The following is a 20,281-nucleotide window of genomic DNA, read 5'->3' as shown; positions in this document are numbered from 1 at the left end:
CTCTGAAATATTCATAGTAGTGTTATATTCAGTAGTGTCTGAATAGATGCATTGTTTTCTGCAGATAAAGTGTATAAATAAATGTGTCTAATGTCGAACAACATTTCAATTCTAACAGAAGTGTTCTGAACTTGTGTTTGAGTTGTGACGGGACAGCTCTCGCCTACGTTGTTCAGCTTTGATTTAAAGTGCAGGGGAACTACTAACCACTTCATTAGGTACACTGTGCTTGTGCCAGGTTGGATCCCCTTTTGCTTTCTTTCAGAGCTTTTGTGGCACAGTTTCAACAAGTTGCTGGAAATATTCCTCAGAAAACCTCACAGTTTCTATCATGGCCAGATAATATTCTTCAAATACCATATTGTCTAACTTGTGGTGGGCCTGTGCATACTGTAACCTTATTTTCCTCACAGGAGTGGCACCCAGTGTGGTCTTCTGCTGCCGTAGCTTCTAGGTTTGATGTCTTGTGGATACAGAGATGCTCTTCTACATACCTCAGTTGTAGTGGTTATTTGAGTTATTGTTGCCTGACTATCAGCTTAAAGGAGTCTGGCCATTTTCACAGTCATGCCACATTCAAAGTCCCTTAAATCATCTTTTTTCCCCATTCGGATGTTCGGTTTGAACTTCAGGAGGTCCTTTTGATCATGTCTGCGTTCCTAAATGTATTTAGTTGCTGACATGTGATTGGCTGATGAGATATTTGCACTAACAAGCACCTGAACAGGTGTACCATAAGTGGCAATGAGTGTAGGTTTGAAACTTAAATAACGTTATCTGTTCATTTTACATTATTTACATTTTTTAATGAGTTTAATCTCACATGCAATTATTTCAGAACTCTCCTCCTTGCTTTAAATGTATTTGTGACTAAATAATTTGCTTTTTAAAGGTTAAATTCAACTTGAATTAGTGACATTGTGTATCCAAACTCTGTACCAATTGTATCTCATTCTGTGTAAGTCACTCTGAGCTGAAGACTGAATTTCTCTACCAGCGGCTGTGCACTTTCCAGATGTTTGCTCTGTATTACCACAAAGCCCAAATGTTCTACCAAAGTGAAATTTTTACAAAGAAATCATAAATTCACACAATTTCTGGCACTATTTACATGCATTAAAAGCATTTTGCTGTCATCTTTATTAATGAAGCAACACTACACAAAGTGAGTACAATATATGCTGATAGATATTTTTTTCTACAAGCTTTTCAGGTGATATTATGAATCTAAAAGGTGCTAAAACATCAAAGTAACTTGAGGCAGTTAAACCAGGAACATGAACTGCTTTAGTTTGCACAGATTTCACTTTGTTAGAGGCAACAAAGAGGACAGAGCTACAAAAAAATTACTTTGGATGTCTGTAGATTACCATGAACACTTGCTCAGACGTTGGTCAACTTCCTGTATACTTTCTTCATCACTTTCACGGATACAGTTTCTCAGTAAAAACCTAATCATCATCTGTCTTAGCATCCATACATCACTTTAAGATTCTGCTTAGTCTGACTGATGGACGTACAACTACAATTAAGCAGCCTAGCTCGTGAATAGCTTTGGGACTGAAAAGAAATCAAGAAGACATCAAATCCAAAGACTAAGCATGCAAATCTCTCACTCTTAAGACTTTGAACCCTCCACGACATCCTACTTTCAAACAAAACACTTCTTTCGGTGATACCACTATCCAAACATTCAACTACCAACTTTTACAGTTTGTGTCTGTGAAGTTTACGAGTTTTCTTTGTGTTGTCAGCGATGCTCTGTATTTAAAAAGAGGACAATTTTGATGATTTCACTCAGCGAGTGGATGGATCAACTCTAGATAATCAAATTTCAAGCAGAAAGCAATTTTTTAAGTCATCTACTCGCAACTGCTAACATGTAACTTTACAGCAGCAGAATGAATGGTGTTAAGTGGCACAACAGGATGTATCTGACAGACTTGTGCCTTCAAACAACATCGCTCATGTTCAGAAACTAAAACATGACATAAACATAAGTCATTGTGCCAGTTTCATTAATGTCAAGTAGCTTATCCAGACAATCACTGTGTTAAAATAAAATGAAAAAAAAAAAACAACACACACACACACACACACACTTTTAATACTTTTAAATGCTCACCTTCACCAGCACCAAGAAAATGCACCAGATCTGGCAGCTTTTCTAAAAAATATAATACTGTAATAGAGAAGGAGCCTGTCCTCTTCCCATAACACTTCATCATAGTCAATGTGCACAACCTGCTATTAGGATCCAGTCCCTAAATCAGCTGAACACAGAAAACATCTCTGAATATGCACAAAAATAACCAAAAAGGAAGAAAAAAACCTTTTTAAAACAGTAAAAGAAACAACTGTATCTGTCATAATTCAAACTAAAGCATGTTAGTTATTCAGGACAAGCCGGACACAGTGTGACAAACATGAAGCTAAACATCTAAACATCTAGTTTTTATATTAAAGCCAACACTTCACTAAAGCAGTTTCTCACATGTTACAATTGTCTCTTCTCCCCCAGCAACCTACAAATCCAGTCGGCTGTACTCATATTTATAACAGCCTTTATACTTGAAACACACAGAATATTACATTTAAAAGTAGAACATTAACATTAGCCAGTGTGCTTCTTTCCAGGAATCAACCTGAGGTGCGATGTACTGATGAACCACAGAGATACACTGCTGCTGCTGCTGCTGCGGTGGGAATAAAAAGCTCACTCGATGATGGGAGCTGAGCGATCGTTGGTGACGGTCTTTCGGAGTCGGACATGTGAAAATGGATTGGGCCTGAAAGAAGGAAGCGATAAATACGTAACTTAAACTGGTGATTACATGGGCATGTGAAGAATTTAGGATTATACTTTTCTAAGTTAGACATGCTGTGATAGCAGCTCTACAGAGACATTGACACTGCAGGACTCAGTGCTCACTTCTGACTTGTTCATGCCTGCTATGGTTATTATTATGTTTTGGGCAGCTGATACTATTTTTTATGTGTCCACCATCAGATTGGACTCGTCACAGTCTTGCACTGATGCAAGTGCAAAAACAAACACAATATGAAAAAAATTTGATGTGCCAACCAAACATAAACAACCAGAATTAGGTGCACAAGTCGGAATTTATTCAGAGGTAGTTTATAGACTGTGTAGTATTTTCAGTGAATGGGCGATGACAAGTAAAAATGCTCAATTTCCTTTGATTAGCACCTGTAAGTTACCTGGTCGGTGAGGGAGGTGGGGAGGCCAACTCTGAGGTGATCTGTAAGTCAGTAGAGATGCGCGTCGGTATTTGTACTGAATTATTAGAAAGCAGAAGTATCTGCTACTTTAATAGTCAGGGTCAACTGTGAGGACGCCCTCACTCTAACCCTTGAGCTCCTCCCACAGGTTTCGTGTTTCTGACCTTGTTGCTGTCGGCCATGCTGTAGGGGCGCGGGCGGAAGGTGCTGACCCTCTGGGGAGGAAGGGAGCGTTCCTCCTCCGACTCAGGGGTGAGGGCTGGGAGACCCGGAGACCCTAGTTTGTCAAGTTGCCCGGTACTGGTGCTGTTAGCTCTAGATAAGAAGAGCGAGCTACAGGGAAGGTCACAGACAGAGAGGAAGGAATACACAGTGGAAAAAAGATAAAGGAGACACAATGAGAGTAGGCAAATGTTGGTTTTTGTGTGAATCTATCAACAACTTTGTTGCTGTTGGAAAAAAGAGTAAGTTGAGAGAGGGTGGTGGGGATACTGAAGGCAGACAGGATGATTATGATGGCATGAAATGTGTATTTAGTGACTGAGAATACATGGATGGGAAAGTGGAGAGAGTCATAAAGGATTCAGCCTGAAAATGACTCCATCAAGTGTGAATCACCCAAAAAAAACTATGGAAGCATCATCACTAATGTCAGAGCTGTTAGCCTTCAGACCAACAGATTTCAGCAGTTGTTATTTGTTCACTTACCTCTCGAGAAGATCCATCTTGGTATGATGTGGCTGAGTGTAAGAGAAAGGAAACCAGCCTTTCCTGTGAAAAAACATTTCACCGGTTGAATCAATAAAGTTGACATTTAAAGACGCAAGAAATGTCAGAGACTGTGTGAAGAAAACTTAGTAAAGTAAGGGCATAATTTGGTACCAGAGAGAAGTTTTCTTTAATGTAGTATCGAAAAAGGAGCACGACGTTACTGGGAGCGATGTTGTAGAAAAGGCCACAGAAGACAGGACTGTTCATTTGCTCCGTTATTGAATGTCCTTTTAGTCACATTTACAATGTAGGCATGTGTAAAAATATTACTGTATAAGTATTCTATAAGAAAAAAGCAACGTTGTTTTCATTTGCCTTTTTATTCAAGTTAACAACAAAGCGAGATTAACATTTTCGTGAGCTATGTTGAGCGTAAAGTGAGAGTTTTCTGTGTCTTCAAAGGGGCTCTCATTTCACCTGATGAAATCACCATGGTAACTTATTTCTACAGTAAAGTTATAGCAGTGCAAATGGGAGCATGCATGCATTCATTTGGTGATGCAGAAATGTTGCTGTACTTTATTCTAATCTACTGCCAAGTCTCCTTTATACTGCTAGAATTGCACCTACTAGAACACAGAACCCAAAGTAAGGACACCCATTTAAATTATTTGCACTTTAATCTCATTGGGATCTTCCTGGCTAAGTAAAGGTTTATATATATCATAAGTTACCATTACATAAAGGAGACATGTAAATCGCTTTAGTTTGTCAGAGATCAAAAACCTCTTTTTCAACTTTTAATTAGTATAAACGTATCCATTTTAAGGTGTTAACTCATGTTAGAAATGAACAACAGCAATGAGACCGCACTGTGTAGTAAAATAATTAACTCGAATTAAAATGTTTATTTTACCGACTGTGCAATAAATCCCAGGATTAACATTTTTTTGCAACATTAATTTTTTGTCCTATTTGCAACAGTGTTGCATTAAACTCTTATATTTTTTCGTTTTTTTATAGATTATATCACCATTTTATCATCATCAGCTGATACCGACTGGAGTAGGGGGCGCTCATAGGGATCATTTTGTGAGAATGTGAGCACACTCAGAGCCTGAAGCAGAAGGCCTAACTCAAGATAAAAGACTGATAACCACCTGTTATCTACATCTGGTAAATTAGGTTTTGTCAAGCCAGCTAACCTATAACACTTTCCTCTTTGATTTTATTGCTACCGTAAAACTCTGTTCATTATATTTCTCGTTCTACATGAAATTGATTCTTTGTTTTAAATGCTAAATATACATTTTTAACATCAAAGAATCCAATGGTGCCAGCACTTGCATGCAACGATGGGCACTAGGGCTGGCAGAGCCTGTGTGGTCATTGGTTGCTTAATTAACCCATTTAGTTTTTTTCAACCACCGAAAGGTTTGGTCATTTCCAAATTTAGCAGCTCTAATTCTGATTGGGAGACTAAATGAACAAAGTAAACATGGTGTGCTTGCTTTGTTTTATTTACAGAAACACAAGCTACCAGCTGGAGACAGTTTATAAATCCTTGTCTGACCTTATTTAATGCAGTCTTATTTTTTATTTTGAGCACAATAGTGACATTAAATGTTTTAAGGCCCCCTCAAAATATGAATCAGGATGAAAATATGGATAAACCATACCGTCCCGTTCGTTCATTTTGACCGTAGTGCCACCCATCTCTGGGCTCAGAGATGAGCAGAGCGATATTGTCACCAGGCAGGAAGTGCAGTAAGCATGCTCCTCCCACTGTGGTTCCTCCACTGCCATCTGATGTTCCAGGTGTGTGAGAAAACATGGCTTCCACACGTGTAGGTCCAGATAAAGGCATCATCCTGGGAAGACTCGAGCCTAGGTGGAGGAATAAAATAAGAAATGAGGAGTAAGTGTCGGGGAAGAAGACATCCAAAAAAACAGCAGGTGAGCCAGATCATATCTCACCCTGAAAGCCTCCCAGCCTCATTTCACTGACAGGTCTCCTTGGCAGTGGAAGTGTTGCAGTGGCGCTCATCTCTGAGGTCTTCAGCAGCCACGGATTATGTGACGTAGATAAAGTGCTGCTCCCTCCTGGTTCCACCTGCTGGTGCAGCAGCTGCACTGGAGTCATGGCCCTAGAGAGTGGAGCGCTGTGGGGCAGAGGAGGGCTGTGAGGTGCACTGTGGGGGATGGGGAGGGTCATGCCCTGCGAGGAGCTACTGGCCGGGGAGATCTGGCTGAGCGACATCACGGTGGAGGGGATGAGGCTCGGGGACAGGTTAGATGTGTTTGCGGCGAGGAGAAGCGAGGTCTGCTGGGCTGAGCTACTGGATGTGGTGGTGGGAGTAGATGGAGCCGGGCTGGCGCTGCCACTGGTGCTGCTGTCAGGGAGCGGGCTGGCTGAAGCACTGACAGGTGTGCTGCTGTGCTGAGGAGATGCTCCCTGCGATGAACCTCCAGCAGCTCCTCTGGTGGAGGGAGCAGAGAGGAATGTCTGGGTAGAGCCCTTAGGAGGACAGGTGTCACTCTGGGTGGAGGAGGGGAGCGAGCGCTGTTGCTGGGAGCGACTAGAGTCTCCGTTTAACAGAGGAGGGACTTCTTGAACAGAGAGCCTCTGAAAATCAAGAACAGATCACAGTAACTACCAGACAATACAGGCCATTGTTAAAATTCTGATGTCCTGAATGACTTATTAAACTGTGAGCTGCCAAATATCCTAAGCTCTTCAACTTAGTTTGTAAGTGATGACAAACAAAACCCGATGCAGCACCATGCAGGATGTTTCAATCCCTCACAGTGACTTCTTTTAATTTGTCTTTTTCAAAATTAGCTTAAAAAATGTTAGCACCAAAATCCCTTGAGTTAAGTTGAGAGGAATGATCACATGATTGTCGTGCAGACCCCCACAGATTCACAGAGAAACTTTTTCCATTACAAGTGAAAAACTGGATTCTTCTGGGTCCAAAAGGAAGAGTTAAATCTGCTCTTTGTAATGTTCAGAGAAAAAAAGGATGAGGACAGAAGCCTCTACATACGCAGAGGTGCTGATAACAGTTTCTCTGTAGCTGATACCGCTGCTGTTTGATGATGTCTGAGGCAACTCTAAAAACCTTCTGGGTGTTCAGAAGCAGAATGAGTCCATCGTCCCATCATCAGTAGTCACATCATCACAAACACCAGTGACACAGTTTAACAGTGTAACCAGTGGTTTGCAGCGTGTTATAAACCCTCTGGACTTCCATTTGTGAAGGCTCGATTGCTGACAATGACGGGCCCATCTCCTTGAGAGTGTTATTGACTTAGCTAAAGTTGTAAAAGGCTTTTTCCTATTGTCCAGAAACTTACAGACCTAAGTGTAATGAGCTAACAAAGAAGATCCTCACAACAAAACCTTACATGTCTAATATTATAAGGGCAGAGGATGATTTTTAGCCACAGTAAGGTCTGCATAAACTGGGTTGTTGGGCGTGACTTTGGATTTAACACACACTTGTACTAAAACATGATCTGACCTGCTCGGGCTGAGCGGTGCCAAGCTTGGTGTGACGAAGGACCTCAGCTATCCCAGCAGCCGCTGGGCTTTGAGGCGCAGTGTGGCGCAGCAGGTTCAGAGCACGCTCCGGGAGCTTTGTTGGCTGAGAGCACGACTGCTGCCAAGATGACAGTTTCTGGGATAAAAGCTCTCTCACCTGGATTACATTCAACAGCAGAAAAACAAAGGATAAGACATTTATAACACTAATCTTACTGCATTTATTTTTACTGCAAACTAATCTCTTTATCAACTCTTGCCTTTCAGCTTCTTCAGAAACGAGATATACAGTTTCATCATCAAATCATTTCTGGAACAACGCGCCTGCTCAGTTAACAAGACTGAGCACCAGTACATGTTCTTGGATCTGGTGAATATTTGCAGCATGATTTGTTGTTTATTTCAATGACAGAAATTATCTGCTGACTTAAGATGTATAGCAGCGAGAAAGAAGCTCTATCACACTGATCAAACACACACACGGCTGTCAGGAGTAAATTGTTAGTTTTCACTGGATTCGATGAAAGGAAACATTCACAAACTTAACACGTGCGAGCTTATCACCTTGGAGTGGTAGTTAATGAGCAGTTTGGTGACACAGCACTGTCTGTCCACCAGGAAGCAGTAGCGTCTCCTCTCCTCGGTGAGAGCGGACTTGTAACCTGAGGCCACCAGCGTGTCCAGCTCGCCTTGGCGACGGCTCATCAGCTCCACGAACTGAAGGAAAAGCCCAAAATTTCAAACCTGCAAAGCTGAACATTCGTTAATGCACGCGCACACCTGCATTTATCGTTGCTCACACGGCGCTCAAAGATAATGTGACCTTTAATACACTGTGTAAAGATGAGAATAACAAAGAGCCCGAAGGAGTACCTTACATCACATCCTGTCTGTTGCCCAGTGATAACAAAATGCAAGTGATAAAACAGCCTCCTTGGCTCAGTGACCTTTCCTTCTTATGTATTTTTGGTCTTTCATTTTCGTAATTCTCCAAATCTGCTGACCCTCTTATATCACTGATATTTTCTTTCCTTCCTGCTTGTTTTTCTGACAAATCAGCTGAACCAGATTGTTCTTTAATCTTATTCACGCTGGCCTAGTTGTCACACAAATGCACACACAGCTCTCCTTTTTAATCTGCTGTAATGCTGACTGAGATGTTTAGAGGAAGGATTTCTGAAATGAAAGAGGCCAAAGTGTTTTTCGTGCTCTTTTTTTAACATTACTGAAGATGATGAGATGTTAAACCTCTGTTACCTGCATCTCTCTGTCACCGTATTTGTTGGGGTGACGGCTGCCTTGGCTCTTCCTGCGGAGTTTCTTCAGCTGGGACTGACAGCGCTCGATTGACTCGGTTTTCGACCGTCGCTCGCTCTGATACTTTTTGAGGGTGGCCTGAGAGGAAAGTCAAGGATTTGATCAAAATTGCATTTTATATTTAAGTAGAGATTTAACAAAACCCATTCATTCATTTTACTTTATTTTATCAAGATTTCTGGCATCTTTGTTGCAACATGTAACGTTTTCTTTCTTTACTTTCTATGTCAATCAAAGGCAAATAAAGAATAAAATCACACATATCTTAAAAGTAGAATAAATGCACTTTAGTTAATTACCTAAGTTAGTCACTTTTAATAGTAATATAATGTATACTGTAGTCGGTGTGTGGACTTACCGTGAGGTATTTGATGTCCAGCTCCAGCTTCTGCTCCAACTGGGCGAGCAGCTCGGAGTGAAACAGCTTTAACTGTTAGTGACATAAGTAAATGAGTCTTGTCAAACATTTAAAGTTCACTGATATATCAGAATGTCTGTCACATTTCCCTGCAGTGGAGAGCTCGCGACTGATACCCTCTGAATCAGAGAGCAACTTTAATATATTTAATAAAGCCACAGAACAAGTTTAATCTTCATCATTAAATTACAGACCCTCAAAGTATATGGGTTTCTAATTTTTTTATTCATGTTATTTTTACCTGCATTTTTCATCCCTTATAACTCCATATGTTCATGAAAGGGACACTTTTGAAAAACCACCAACACCCATGACAAAAGCCAAAATCTTGGTTTTAGACATTGAGTTTTTATATCTTTTATATCTAACTTATCCTAGTTTCCTGTAGAGCAGGTATCCCAAACGCCTTTAATATTGTGGGCCGGACCAGTGCAACTCCCCTTTCTGTCAGTGTAAAAGAAGTTTGATTACACACTTAATCCCTGAAATACATTAAGCTAAGAAAAAAAGTACGATTTCAACAGAGAGTCTAAGATTCATTTCTATATGATAAAGAAATGCTGCTGTAGTAACAAAAAAAGGTCAGCATGACTCTTTAAGAGCAAAATGTGCAGAATACAATGTGCACTTTTTTTTTTTAAACTGCTGACTTTTCTGTTACTTAAATGTTTATTTACTACTTATTTTCTTCTGGGTAGCATGAATGGCCATGAGGGAGGTCTTTATCAGTACGAAAAGCTGTAACAAAATACAATTAAAAGTCTAAAATCTGTGTCTGATCCTTCTGATCTTTCAAAGCTGTCCAAAGCCGTTGGAGTCTTTGCCGGGCTGACTTTGTTCCCCGGACCTTATGTTTGACACCCCTGTGTACAGCAACAAGCACTCATGCCCTGGATGTTTTCATCTGCTTTTTAAAAAAAAATACTTTTTTTTTTAGATCTTTTACTATAGAAAGGTTTCATGGGTCATATAAAATATGAGTGAGGTGACTGGTCAAAAAACACATTTATTTACCTACATTTTAATACCAGGCTCGTCTTTTTTTTGTCTGTGTACATATTTAGTAATATAGTCATGATTTAATATTTTCCAATAGCTCACACCTTTGACATGGAGAAACAAAACCGTTGTTCACGTGATACCTTGGACCAGGGGTGGGCAATTAATTTTCCCCAGGGGCCACATGAGGAAATTTGACTGTTGTGGAGGGCTGCACCAATTAGCTGAACTCAAGCTTAATATTAGCTTTATCTGTTTATAAGCTTACTGCACACACCAGGGCCTGGATCACATATGGCTCTTGCATGGCTTCATTAAGTATAATAAAGTTCTTTTACATTAAAAAATCAGCTGATTCTCAGAGGATCTTTCTCAGATATGATTCTGTTCATACGGACAAACCTGGCAGCAGATTTATTAAAGCAAAGCCTGCCAAGAATGAGATTTTAGACAAGCTGTTTTTTTCACTTTCTGGACCCTTATTTATGTTTGATTCACTTCAAACACACAATTTTTAAAAGCTTGTTATAAATGAAACACTTGCCTATCAAGGCATCATTATTTGAGCATGCTGATGGCCTCTTACCACATCTTCCAGCTGCACCTGAATCTGTCTGTGGACCTCGGCCATCTGAAACAGGGTGTCTCCTGTGAGGAGCAGCACAGCAGTGAAAGCAACATGTTACTTAAACAGAAAAACACTTTGCTGGATTTATTTGTGTCACCTTTACCCTCTGCAGCAGTATCCATGCGCTTATAATAGCCCCTCACAGTATAAACATGTATAAATATGCACAACAACCCCAACAAAGCAGAGAAATGTGCTGAAAGTCGCTGCTTCTGATTCACAGTGGCGGTCAGCTGTGAGTGCTTCCGTCGGTCACACAGTGCTGTAATATGTGGTGGCTGGCATCTCGCCCTCCGACACTCCTGCCTGCCTCCCCCGCTGCTTTCAGCATTACAATGAGATCATGTGGTGTTGTTAATCTCCCAACAATGGCTCTACTCTCTCCCCGTCCCTCTGTTCTCTGCCTTTCTCTCTCTTTACATTTCCTCATCCCCTCTTGTCTTCATCTCCTCTCTGACCAGCACATGTGGTCGACTCACAGACTATTTCCCACTTCTCACCAGCTGCCACATTAACTCTATGAATTCTATTAGCTCTAAAGCCAATTCAATTCAAACCCTTGCCTCTCTGCCACTCTACGCCCACTCACCGAGCTCCTTGGAGCCTTGGCTGTCGCTCGCCAGCTCTCCGAGTTTCACAAGAGCATCGAAGTATCCTTTGGCAGCTATGGTCACTCCTGAGGAAGTGAAAAAATGATTACATATGGAGCTGCGAGGATAAATCAAAGTTCAGCAGGACCTGAGTCACTGTGTCCTCACCAACCTGTCAGAGCTTTCTCATAGTGTTTCCCCATGGTCACAAAGTTCTTCAGACTGGGGTTGAAATGGTCCAGAATCCCCTGTTGGCAACAGTGCATGTAAATTCATAAAGTGCTTCCACATTTCTGATTATCACACAGTGTGTGTGGAGTCACTATTAGGATGAGCCGGACAGACATGGGATTTTTACCTTGTAGACATTTTCAGTCATCTTGTTGACCTCTTCGGTTCGAGACATCTTTTTCTTCTCTTGTGTGTCCGCTTTCGCCGTGTGTGATCGTGGTGTGATTTTGACCCGCTGCTCACGCCTCTAAGCTTCACACAAGATCCCGATATCCTAAAAAAAAAAAAGCAGATAAAGATAAATACACTTATATTTCATCACAATCGCAAACAAAACCAGGAGCTTTTACCTTTACCTGCAAAGGGGAGACGTTAAAGACTTTTGTCTGATTATGCCAAACCAGTATTTACTTCTTTTCTTTGTCCTAATTGATACTAAGCTTAAGATATTTGGGTTTGGGGGCTGATAATTAGAGAAAAATGTTAATTTAAAGACTCCACACTAGCTTATTTTCACATAGAAATCAGTGGTTAGCTTCAGATGCATTCACACTACTGGAAACACAGTGCCTGGTTTTTGGTGGATGAGCAGCCTGTGAGGGTGCAGGACGCTGCACTCCTGCTGTTCAGACCCTCTTTGCAGTTAAAGTCTGGCAGGTTAAAGACCATAAAAGTTCAGGCCTGAAGTGCAAATCCAGGTCAGCTCGTTTTCCTTACACAGATTTTAATGCCTCCATAAAATCTTGAATTCCTGTGTCATGTTTAGTTAAGCTCACATTCTTCATTCTGATTTTTCAGTTAAAAGACATAAAGTTAAAGAACTTTTACTTTTAAAAAGGCTTGAAAATGAACAACAACACATCCACATTGTGTTCCCCCATGTTTACTAGAATATTCAGGCTTTTTCATAACTGAGCAGCCCGACTTTATAGGCAAACCACTCAGAGATGGACCTGTACCGATGTTTGGCCTGTACCTACATTTAACAGACAAAGAATACAGCAGTAACTTTTTAAGTCTTTAAGTTCTTCATCACACTAAATTAGAGCATCTGGCCAGTGCAAAATTGATGTGACACAAAAGATAAACTTCAGCCACTGACATCAGTAAAGGTCAACTTATTTCCAGATAGGCTGATTGTATTCTAAAAAGCTGATATAAGCCGATACCCATCGAATTAAATGGTGAACTCACTGAAGCCAATAAGTGTTATTATACGAGATTTGGAGAAGCTCCAGAACATGAAGCATAAAATCCCAAAACTTCACAGTAAAGGGAAGTCTTGTATTTAAGCGTTTGGTGCTATTTGGACTAAAAGTGTGTGATTTAAGTGAGCAAGCAGACTTTTAAGGCCACTGTACCACGGCAACAAGCGTGGAGGATCATCTTGGGTTTCGTCTGAGGGAAGCGGTGTTATTTCCACATGGGTCCCGCCTGTGCTCCAGCTGCCAGTTTCTACATTATCGCTTCACAGCATTACAGCCCAAATATTTCTCCTAGATTTGCACTCAGGACCAGTTACAGCAGTTCAGATAAGAACAATGGGCTCCTCCAGTCTGAGTCACAGGTGTCAGAGCTCTGAACAAACACGCGACAACAGTGTTTCCTTGGCAGAGAGGAGCACTAACGGAGGGGGGATTTCTCAGGGGGCTCAAAAGATTTCCAGTCTGGATTTGGTGGCAAAAGACTCACTCCACTTCTTTTTTCCTATGCAGCCCCTCTTTGTTTTCACGATGTGATTACAGAGAAAACGTTGACCCAGATCAACTAATAGTGTATGACACAAAGAAAACATATCCAGGCTCTTGCTCATTAGGGCCACCCGGGTGTAGTCTGTAATTTCACAGGCTAGTTGGGGGGTGGTGGTGATAGTGTGTTGTTGTGCAGGAGAAAGACAGAGAGATGGGAACTTGCTTTCTTTTGCCTTTTCTAATTTAGTTTGCACATTCTTCTTCAGAAGCATTTCATGTGCATGTTGTAGCATGGTGAGTTTTAGTTCCAACAAATAAAGTGCTGTTTGTCTCAGGATGCAACAGGAAAAGTCTGCAGGTGGTTGGGGAACTGATACAGAAGGTGCATTCATGTGGTTTAGCCTCTTTAAATTCCTTTGGACGCAAACACTTAAAGCAGCAAATAAATAAATAAAGCGGTGTAGTCAATCACCATCAGTTTCCCTGAAGTCATTAATAAAAGGAAAAAAACAACTTATTTTAAAATTTGGTGGGTTTAGGACAAAATTGAGCATTAAGAAGTTTTGATTGGTATTTTATAACATTTTATAGTTACAAACCTCATGTCATCACCAAAACTTCAGGAATGAACTCAGTTTAGTTTGTTTTTAGGGTGAAACGCTGGAAGACGGTCATGCATTTATGCCCTGAGATTTCTCTTAACAGCAGTTAATGCCGCAGCTTAAGCGGCACTCCATACTCCAGTGCCACATTAACCTTTTTCTTCCACACCATCTCCTCTCATTTCAACAGCCACATCAAAGGCAGGAGCCTTTTGAATCAGTAAAGCACAGGCAGATTCCCATAATTGCAAAGAGAAATTTATACAAACTGTGTTTAAACTACAAATTTGAACAAATCGGTTGCACAGTGGAGTTCCCCCCCCCCCCTCCCAGAGTTTAACAAAAGCACTTTGTTGCCAGTACCAGTAACAGTAACAGCTACCTGTTGATCTCTCAGCTTCATCTGTGTAACAGTAACAAATAATTCAGCTACTTAAATTAAAAAAAAGTTACATACCTTTTCTGGGCTCATTGTTGGAAACGATAAAGGCTTCCTCCGCGTCTTTGAGTGTTTAATGAACAGTTTTACACCCCCTCTTTTCTTCCTATTAGGCTACTTTCCCTCTCCGTTAGTTAGTGGGGGGTTGTTTCATCCAGCAGAGCACTAAATCTCAGCTCCCCTCCACCCCTTTTCACATGCCCCTCTCTCTTGTTGCCTCCCTGTCTCTCTCTCTCTCTCTCTCTCTCACACACACACACACACAGTTTCCCACTCTCCCCTCTCTGCCTCCCTTTACTCCCAGGAATCAGGGTCAGATATTCAGTGCCGTTCAGTACCTTTCCTCATTACTGAGCCGATTACAGACATGCCTTCACGCACGCAAAAACCGTCCAGAAACCCACCGCCAGTACACCCAGCTCCCTGCCGTTGGAAACCAGAGTCAGCCTCCCATTCTGTATCAGCCTCTCTCTGTCTCACTCTCTCACTGGGGAAGAATAACAATGAGCTAACGGGACCTCGGCTGAATAGCAGCAGGAGGAGAATAATGACTTGAACTTTTTGAGCCAAAGACAGAGCAGCACAGGCAGGCCCTATCACCGGCCTGCATGCACCCGGCCCATCACACATTCCTGCTCCCCATTCTCAGAGGGAGGAAGAGAAGAGGAGGAGGAGGCCCGGCATGGACACAGCAGGCCTTTCATTTACTGCAACAAACTGAACAAAAGCTTAAGGGTTAATATAAGAAGTGAAAGTGCTGCATAGCATTTAAAAAATGGTGTAAGAGAGTTTAAGGTGAGTGACTTCTGCAGAGAAGTAAAATCTTACAGTACAGCACTTACAGAGGACTTTAAAAATAATGGGCCCCAATAAAACCCATCAGACACTGCTAAAAGAAATCTGACGTGTTTGTAATGTAATGCTTTTCATGCATTTTTTACAAATTCTTCTCATTTAATTTACTTAGTGTAAATGTTATTTTCTGACATAATTGTGATAAATTAATACGCTGTTCAAATAAACAAAGGGAACACAAAATCAGAAACTATGGTGAATCCGTTTCACCTGCTTTGGTTCAAATCCAACTGATAACAGTCGAACTGGAGAAGCGACAACAAGACAACAAAAACTGTCGCTGGTGTCCATGTCACTGCTGGTAGGGTGAGTCAGTACCTGCAGACTGTTCAGGTTGGACAGGTAAGCCAGCTCCTGCAGCATTGCGCATCCGTAAGTTTTCCCGTGTCCCTCTGCACACTCTCAAGAATAAGGATGAGATACAAGAAGATGTTGCTTGAGTAGAGCTGGACATGGCCGTAGAAGGGCGTTAAACCAGCAGCAGGAGTGAGTGGAGGAACAGAGCCCTACAAAGTGACCTCCAGCTACATACTTTCACAGGGTTCTGTTAAAAACAGACTCCATGACGGGACCTGTGCTCACAGCCCACTCAAAGCTTGATTGGCATTTGCCAGAAAACACCAGAACTGGCAGGAACTCACACTGTGCTCTCTAAACAGAGAAAGCAGGTTCATACTGAGCACATGCGACAGATAGCACAGGGACTCTAGGCTTAACCTAACTGGGCAGATTGATTCCCTGAAGTCTGACAAACTTTGTGTTATATACCTATGATCAAATATTCCCTTAATTTTTTTTGAGCAGCATATAAAATTTAGGCGGCCAATACTGGAACAGCTTTTAAAACACACAACAAATTGAATCAAACTGTGTAATTTGATTCCCAAACCTCCAAACTCACCATCTGATAAATTTGCCTAAATAACAAAGACATGAAAAACATGCTTTAGTTCCACACTTTGACATCAAATGAAAATATTGTAGCACTCCTGTTTATCTGATAGGTGTTGAGATAACATTATACTTACTGACAAGTGTCAGCACAACGATAATTGTGATGTTTAAAAAAGAAACACACATATGATAATTCCATGTGATTTTTCTTTTTGTTTCCATTTATGGTTGCAAACTATCCGCCTCTCTACTCTCATACTGCCAGATTAATGGTTTTGCCAGCCATTAAATGATGTACAAAAAAGTATGAAATTAACTTAAGTACTCTCACTTTTGATTAAATAAACTTTTATTAACTGTTTGAACGTTTTTTCTTGAGTTAAGCTGTGAATGTTTTATAAAGTCGTGCTGGTGTAAAGATGAAAATGATACCTACCCCAGATCAGTTTGCACTGAACCATTTCCCTTTTATATGGAAGTATCAGACAGAGTGTAATGAATGTTAATCCACATCAGTTTTAATCACTTTTTGATTATGCTTTAAATTTTATACACATTTTTCTGAAACCACTGAAAATGTTTCTTCATGCAATAAGCTGCTTGTCTTTTGAAAACAAGCAGGGAGGAAAAAAAAGCTTTTTATTTGGAATGATTATTGGAAAAGTTTACGTTCACAAGCATTTAAAATTGACTTTGTATGTGTATCTGTCAGTGTGATTTGTGGTTAAAAGAAATTACAGTGCACCATCAACGGTAGCGGACTTCAAGCAGACTTCAAACTTCAGGAATGAACATGAAAAGCTGGAGCTTTTCATGTTCATGAGTATAATTAAGCCCCAAGAAACGAGCAACACTTCATGCTCATGGAGCAGACACTTGTCAATCAAAAAGGAGTGATCTATTTATTGTTCTTCTAATTCTAATCAGGTCCCTAATTTACAAAATAAACATCTTATTTAGTAATTCCTGAAATTAACGACTGAGACCATACACTCACCGGGAAAGTGTTTACTGAGGTCATTTCTTTCCAAAATTTCTTTATATTCTGACTTTTCTTTATTACCAGAAAAGTCGAACCCTGCTGGCCATTAGAAAGAATGCAGGTGTTTCACCTTGGCTTCAGTTTCCAGGCCCAGTTCACAAAAAGTTTCAGAAGCAGTTCATGCATACGTTCATGCCTAAGCTGCTTTAATTCCTGTTGACCACAAGAGGGCAGACGAGCTCCTGACATGTAGCTATCAATGAGCTAAACAGTTAACATTTAAGCAAAGTACAGCACTTACATCTCCAGCTGGCAACCAGCCATGTTGATGAGTGTAGGTAAAATACACATTCTGCTCTTGGCTGTTTAGTATGAAAAACACTGTTTATGTCACCTGAAGCAGTGAGACTTCTTTACTTTCTTTAAAGTTCACTTAAAACCCCTTCAACATAACACATACGGTGTTTTGTTTTTAACTGATATAAAGAAATTAAATATAAAGGAAGTTCGAGTGTCTAATGTAAAGCATCTTGAGTTGCAGTTGCAGGATTTCCCCGGGAGGTGGCGATGCTTCCTCTGCATGCATGCAGGCAGTGCACGCTGCACACAGGTATACTCACTATGATGGAAAAACAGACTTTAGCAGGCAGGCAGGAAGTCAAAAACACCCGTTTATACATCTGTTTAGTTTAGTAGATTTCTAAAGATTTTCTTTAGCAATATAATTCAGTCAGTGTTGAATGAAGCCATAATTCGGCATGTTCAATAGTCAACAAATCTTTTCTGCTGTTTTCACTGACCAGACCTACAGCTCGGCTCTAGCTGCATCTGAAACAGGCACACAATCAAACAGATACAATCAAAGTCAAACCCGGCTGTGTGTGTGTGTGTGTGTGTGTGTGTGTGTGTGTGTGTGTGTGTGTGTGTGTGTGTGTGTGTGTGTGTGTGTGTGTGTGTTGCACCACCGTATCTGTCCTCTTCCTAGTTAAAAAAAAGAATAAATCTTTTGTTTTATTCTTGCATATGTGTCACACTTACTAATTTTAAATACTAAAGATAAACTGAATCAAAGCAAGTTTTCCATCCAGTTTTTAAACGATGATGTTATTTATTAAGGCGAAAAAAGGCAAAGGGCAGTTCTTTGGATGCTGGGTTATTTTGTCACCTCCTGGATGAGTCGTTGATGCCCTCTCAGAGTCATTTTGGTAATGTACAACCCCATCCCGCCCAAATATATGAAATCATCATTCAAAAACTGTATTTTAAATTTACTCAGGTTAGCCTTGTCTAATATGACAAAACAAAACAGAAACAATGAACAAACTAATCAGGAAGGGCAAATACTTTTTCACAGCACTCTACATCTTTACTCTGTAGCACGCTGCCTCAGAGCATCTCTGCTCAGAACACCAGACATCACCTCTTGCCCTCATCAGAGGAACCTTCAGTTCTTTACTCACAGCAGAGGAGCATGCTCTGTGCTGTTCTGGGTCACATGGCTGAGGTCGAGGGAAAACACTGGAGCGTTTGTGGTCTTGTGTCCTTGGACCTGAGCCTTAAAGCTGTTTGTGTTTGCTCACTTCCTCGGAGCCTAATTCACACACGCTAAGGAGATTGACAGACTCGTACTGACCTATTAAACAATAAAGATGAGTCACACACAGCGCTCCCATTTAAATTCATGCCGTCACACAGAGCTTCATTAAAACACATCGTCAGGACAGGCGGGCGAGCTGTTCATTGTTCTGGGCTTGTAATCACATATTCAGGGATAAAACTGTACTTTCAGGGCAATTAAATTCTTTCACAAACATAACACTTGAGACACAAACTTTTCCACAAGGAAACTGATGCCATGAAGCCATTTGAAAGAGACATCATTAAAGTTCAAAATGAGGATAAAGGTAAAATCAAAATGAAGAAGGATTTTAGCATTTTGAGATGATTTAAGGAAGGATTAAAACAAGTTTGGTAAAGTATGATGTCTCTGGATAAAATAATGTGATACAGAATAACTTGAGACTCAATGTCTAAACTTTTTAAATATATATATTAGAGATGGCACGATACCACTTTTTTATGTCCAATACCGATACCGATATCATAAATTTGGATATCGGCCGATACCGATATGAATCCGATATAGTGTTTTTTAATCAATAAAACTGTTTTTTAAATATCTTGCTGCATTTTGTATAAGTTCATACTCAAGTTTAAATAAACAGCAGCACTAAAGCTATTCTGTTGTACCTCTATGTAAAAAATGCACTGCACCCAAAATATTTCATAGTTCAGCAATACTGATCAATCTAATAAACGTAAACCTACTCAATCCTTCCTGTTCTGGTATTTTAAAGAGTACTTAGCAGAAATATTAAGCAACCTAACTAATAGGGTTGCAAACTCCCAGAAAAAAAAAAGGGAACCACCCCCCCCCCACCCTCCACCTCATGATGCTTAATCGATGTAATCAACTTTAATTTGATGCAGTGTGGAAAAAAAATGCACAGAAATAAATTATTTTTCAAGAATAATTAAATATATTCAACATCTTTCTTCTACAGATTTGCAGACTGCACAGATGGTATCTTCCTAAAGGAAAAAGTACTAGCTTACTAGGGTATATTACACTTAATAGTTACTATATACAGTAATGGACTTCTATATATTTTACATAAGATTAAAACTTTGGGTGTAAGATTCAGATAATAATTTAATAAAAGCTCGACATTTTAAATGAGAATAAGAAAGAAAAGTATGTCTTTGTGCCCCCTTTTCCCTGTTCATGCCCTATCGGCCCCCCTGGCTAAACTTTGCTAGATCCGCCCCTGCACAGTTACCAGCCGTCAGCTACGTAGAAAAAGATCCTGGTGTAGAAAGTAATATTAAATAAATTCTAACAACAGCTTATCAAGCTTAAACGTGCTGCTGTTGTTCAGCTGCTGGTTTCCTCTTTCTGGTGCAAAGTGGGCCAAAAATAAAGAAGAGAGACGGAGTCGCGACAGAAAAGCCGATCAGCTGATCATTAATCAGTTTCACGATTGAAGTAGCAGCAGGAGAGGGAGGGAGAGAGAAGAGGCACTTGCTCCATATATCGGTTGTTAAGCTTAACGTGGGAATGCTTTACTAACATTCAG

General features: G+C 40.5%; 1 protein-coding gene across 1 annotated transcript; it reads right to left on the bottom strand.

Annotated features, from left to right (window-relative positions):
* Window positions 1-1,106: 1,106 nt before the first annotated feature.
* LOC146659187 (BAR/IMD domain-containing adapter protein 2) lies at window positions 1,107-14,932 on the bottom strand. Its single transcript, XM_085423099.1, has 15 exons — window positions 14,432-14,932; window positions 11,809-11,955; window positions 11,623-11,698; window positions 11,450-11,536; window positions 10,819-10,880; window positions 9,174-9,245; window positions 8,756-8,893; window positions 8,063-8,215; window positions 7,479-7,655; window positions 5,932-6,580; window positions 5,634-5,841; window positions 3,952-4,014; window positions 3,408-3,576; window positions 3,223-3,263; window positions 1,107-2,789 (listed from the first exon to the last, which is right to left on the bottom strand). The coding sequence occupies exons 2-15, from the start codon at window positions 11,854-11,856 to the stop codon at window positions 2,717-2,719; spliced, it is 2,016 nt and encodes a 671-aa protein (XP_085279225.1). The 5' UTR covers window positions 11,857-11,955; window positions 14,432-14,932; the 3' UTR covers window positions 1,107-2,716.
* Window positions 14,933-20,281: the final 5,349 nt, after the last annotated feature.

The sequence above is a fragment of the Rhamphochromis longiceps genome, linkage group LG11, assembly GCF_057381845.1.
Source record: "Rhamphochromis longiceps isolate RC_006_pf linkage group LG11, R_longiceps_female_GT1.1, whole genome shotgun sequence".
Taxonomy (NCBI): domain Eukaryota; kingdom Metazoa; phylum Chordata; class Actinopteri; order Cichliformes; family Cichlidae; genus Rhamphochromis; species Rhamphochromis longiceps.
This window is presented reverse-complemented; position numbering and strand designations above follow the sequence as displayed.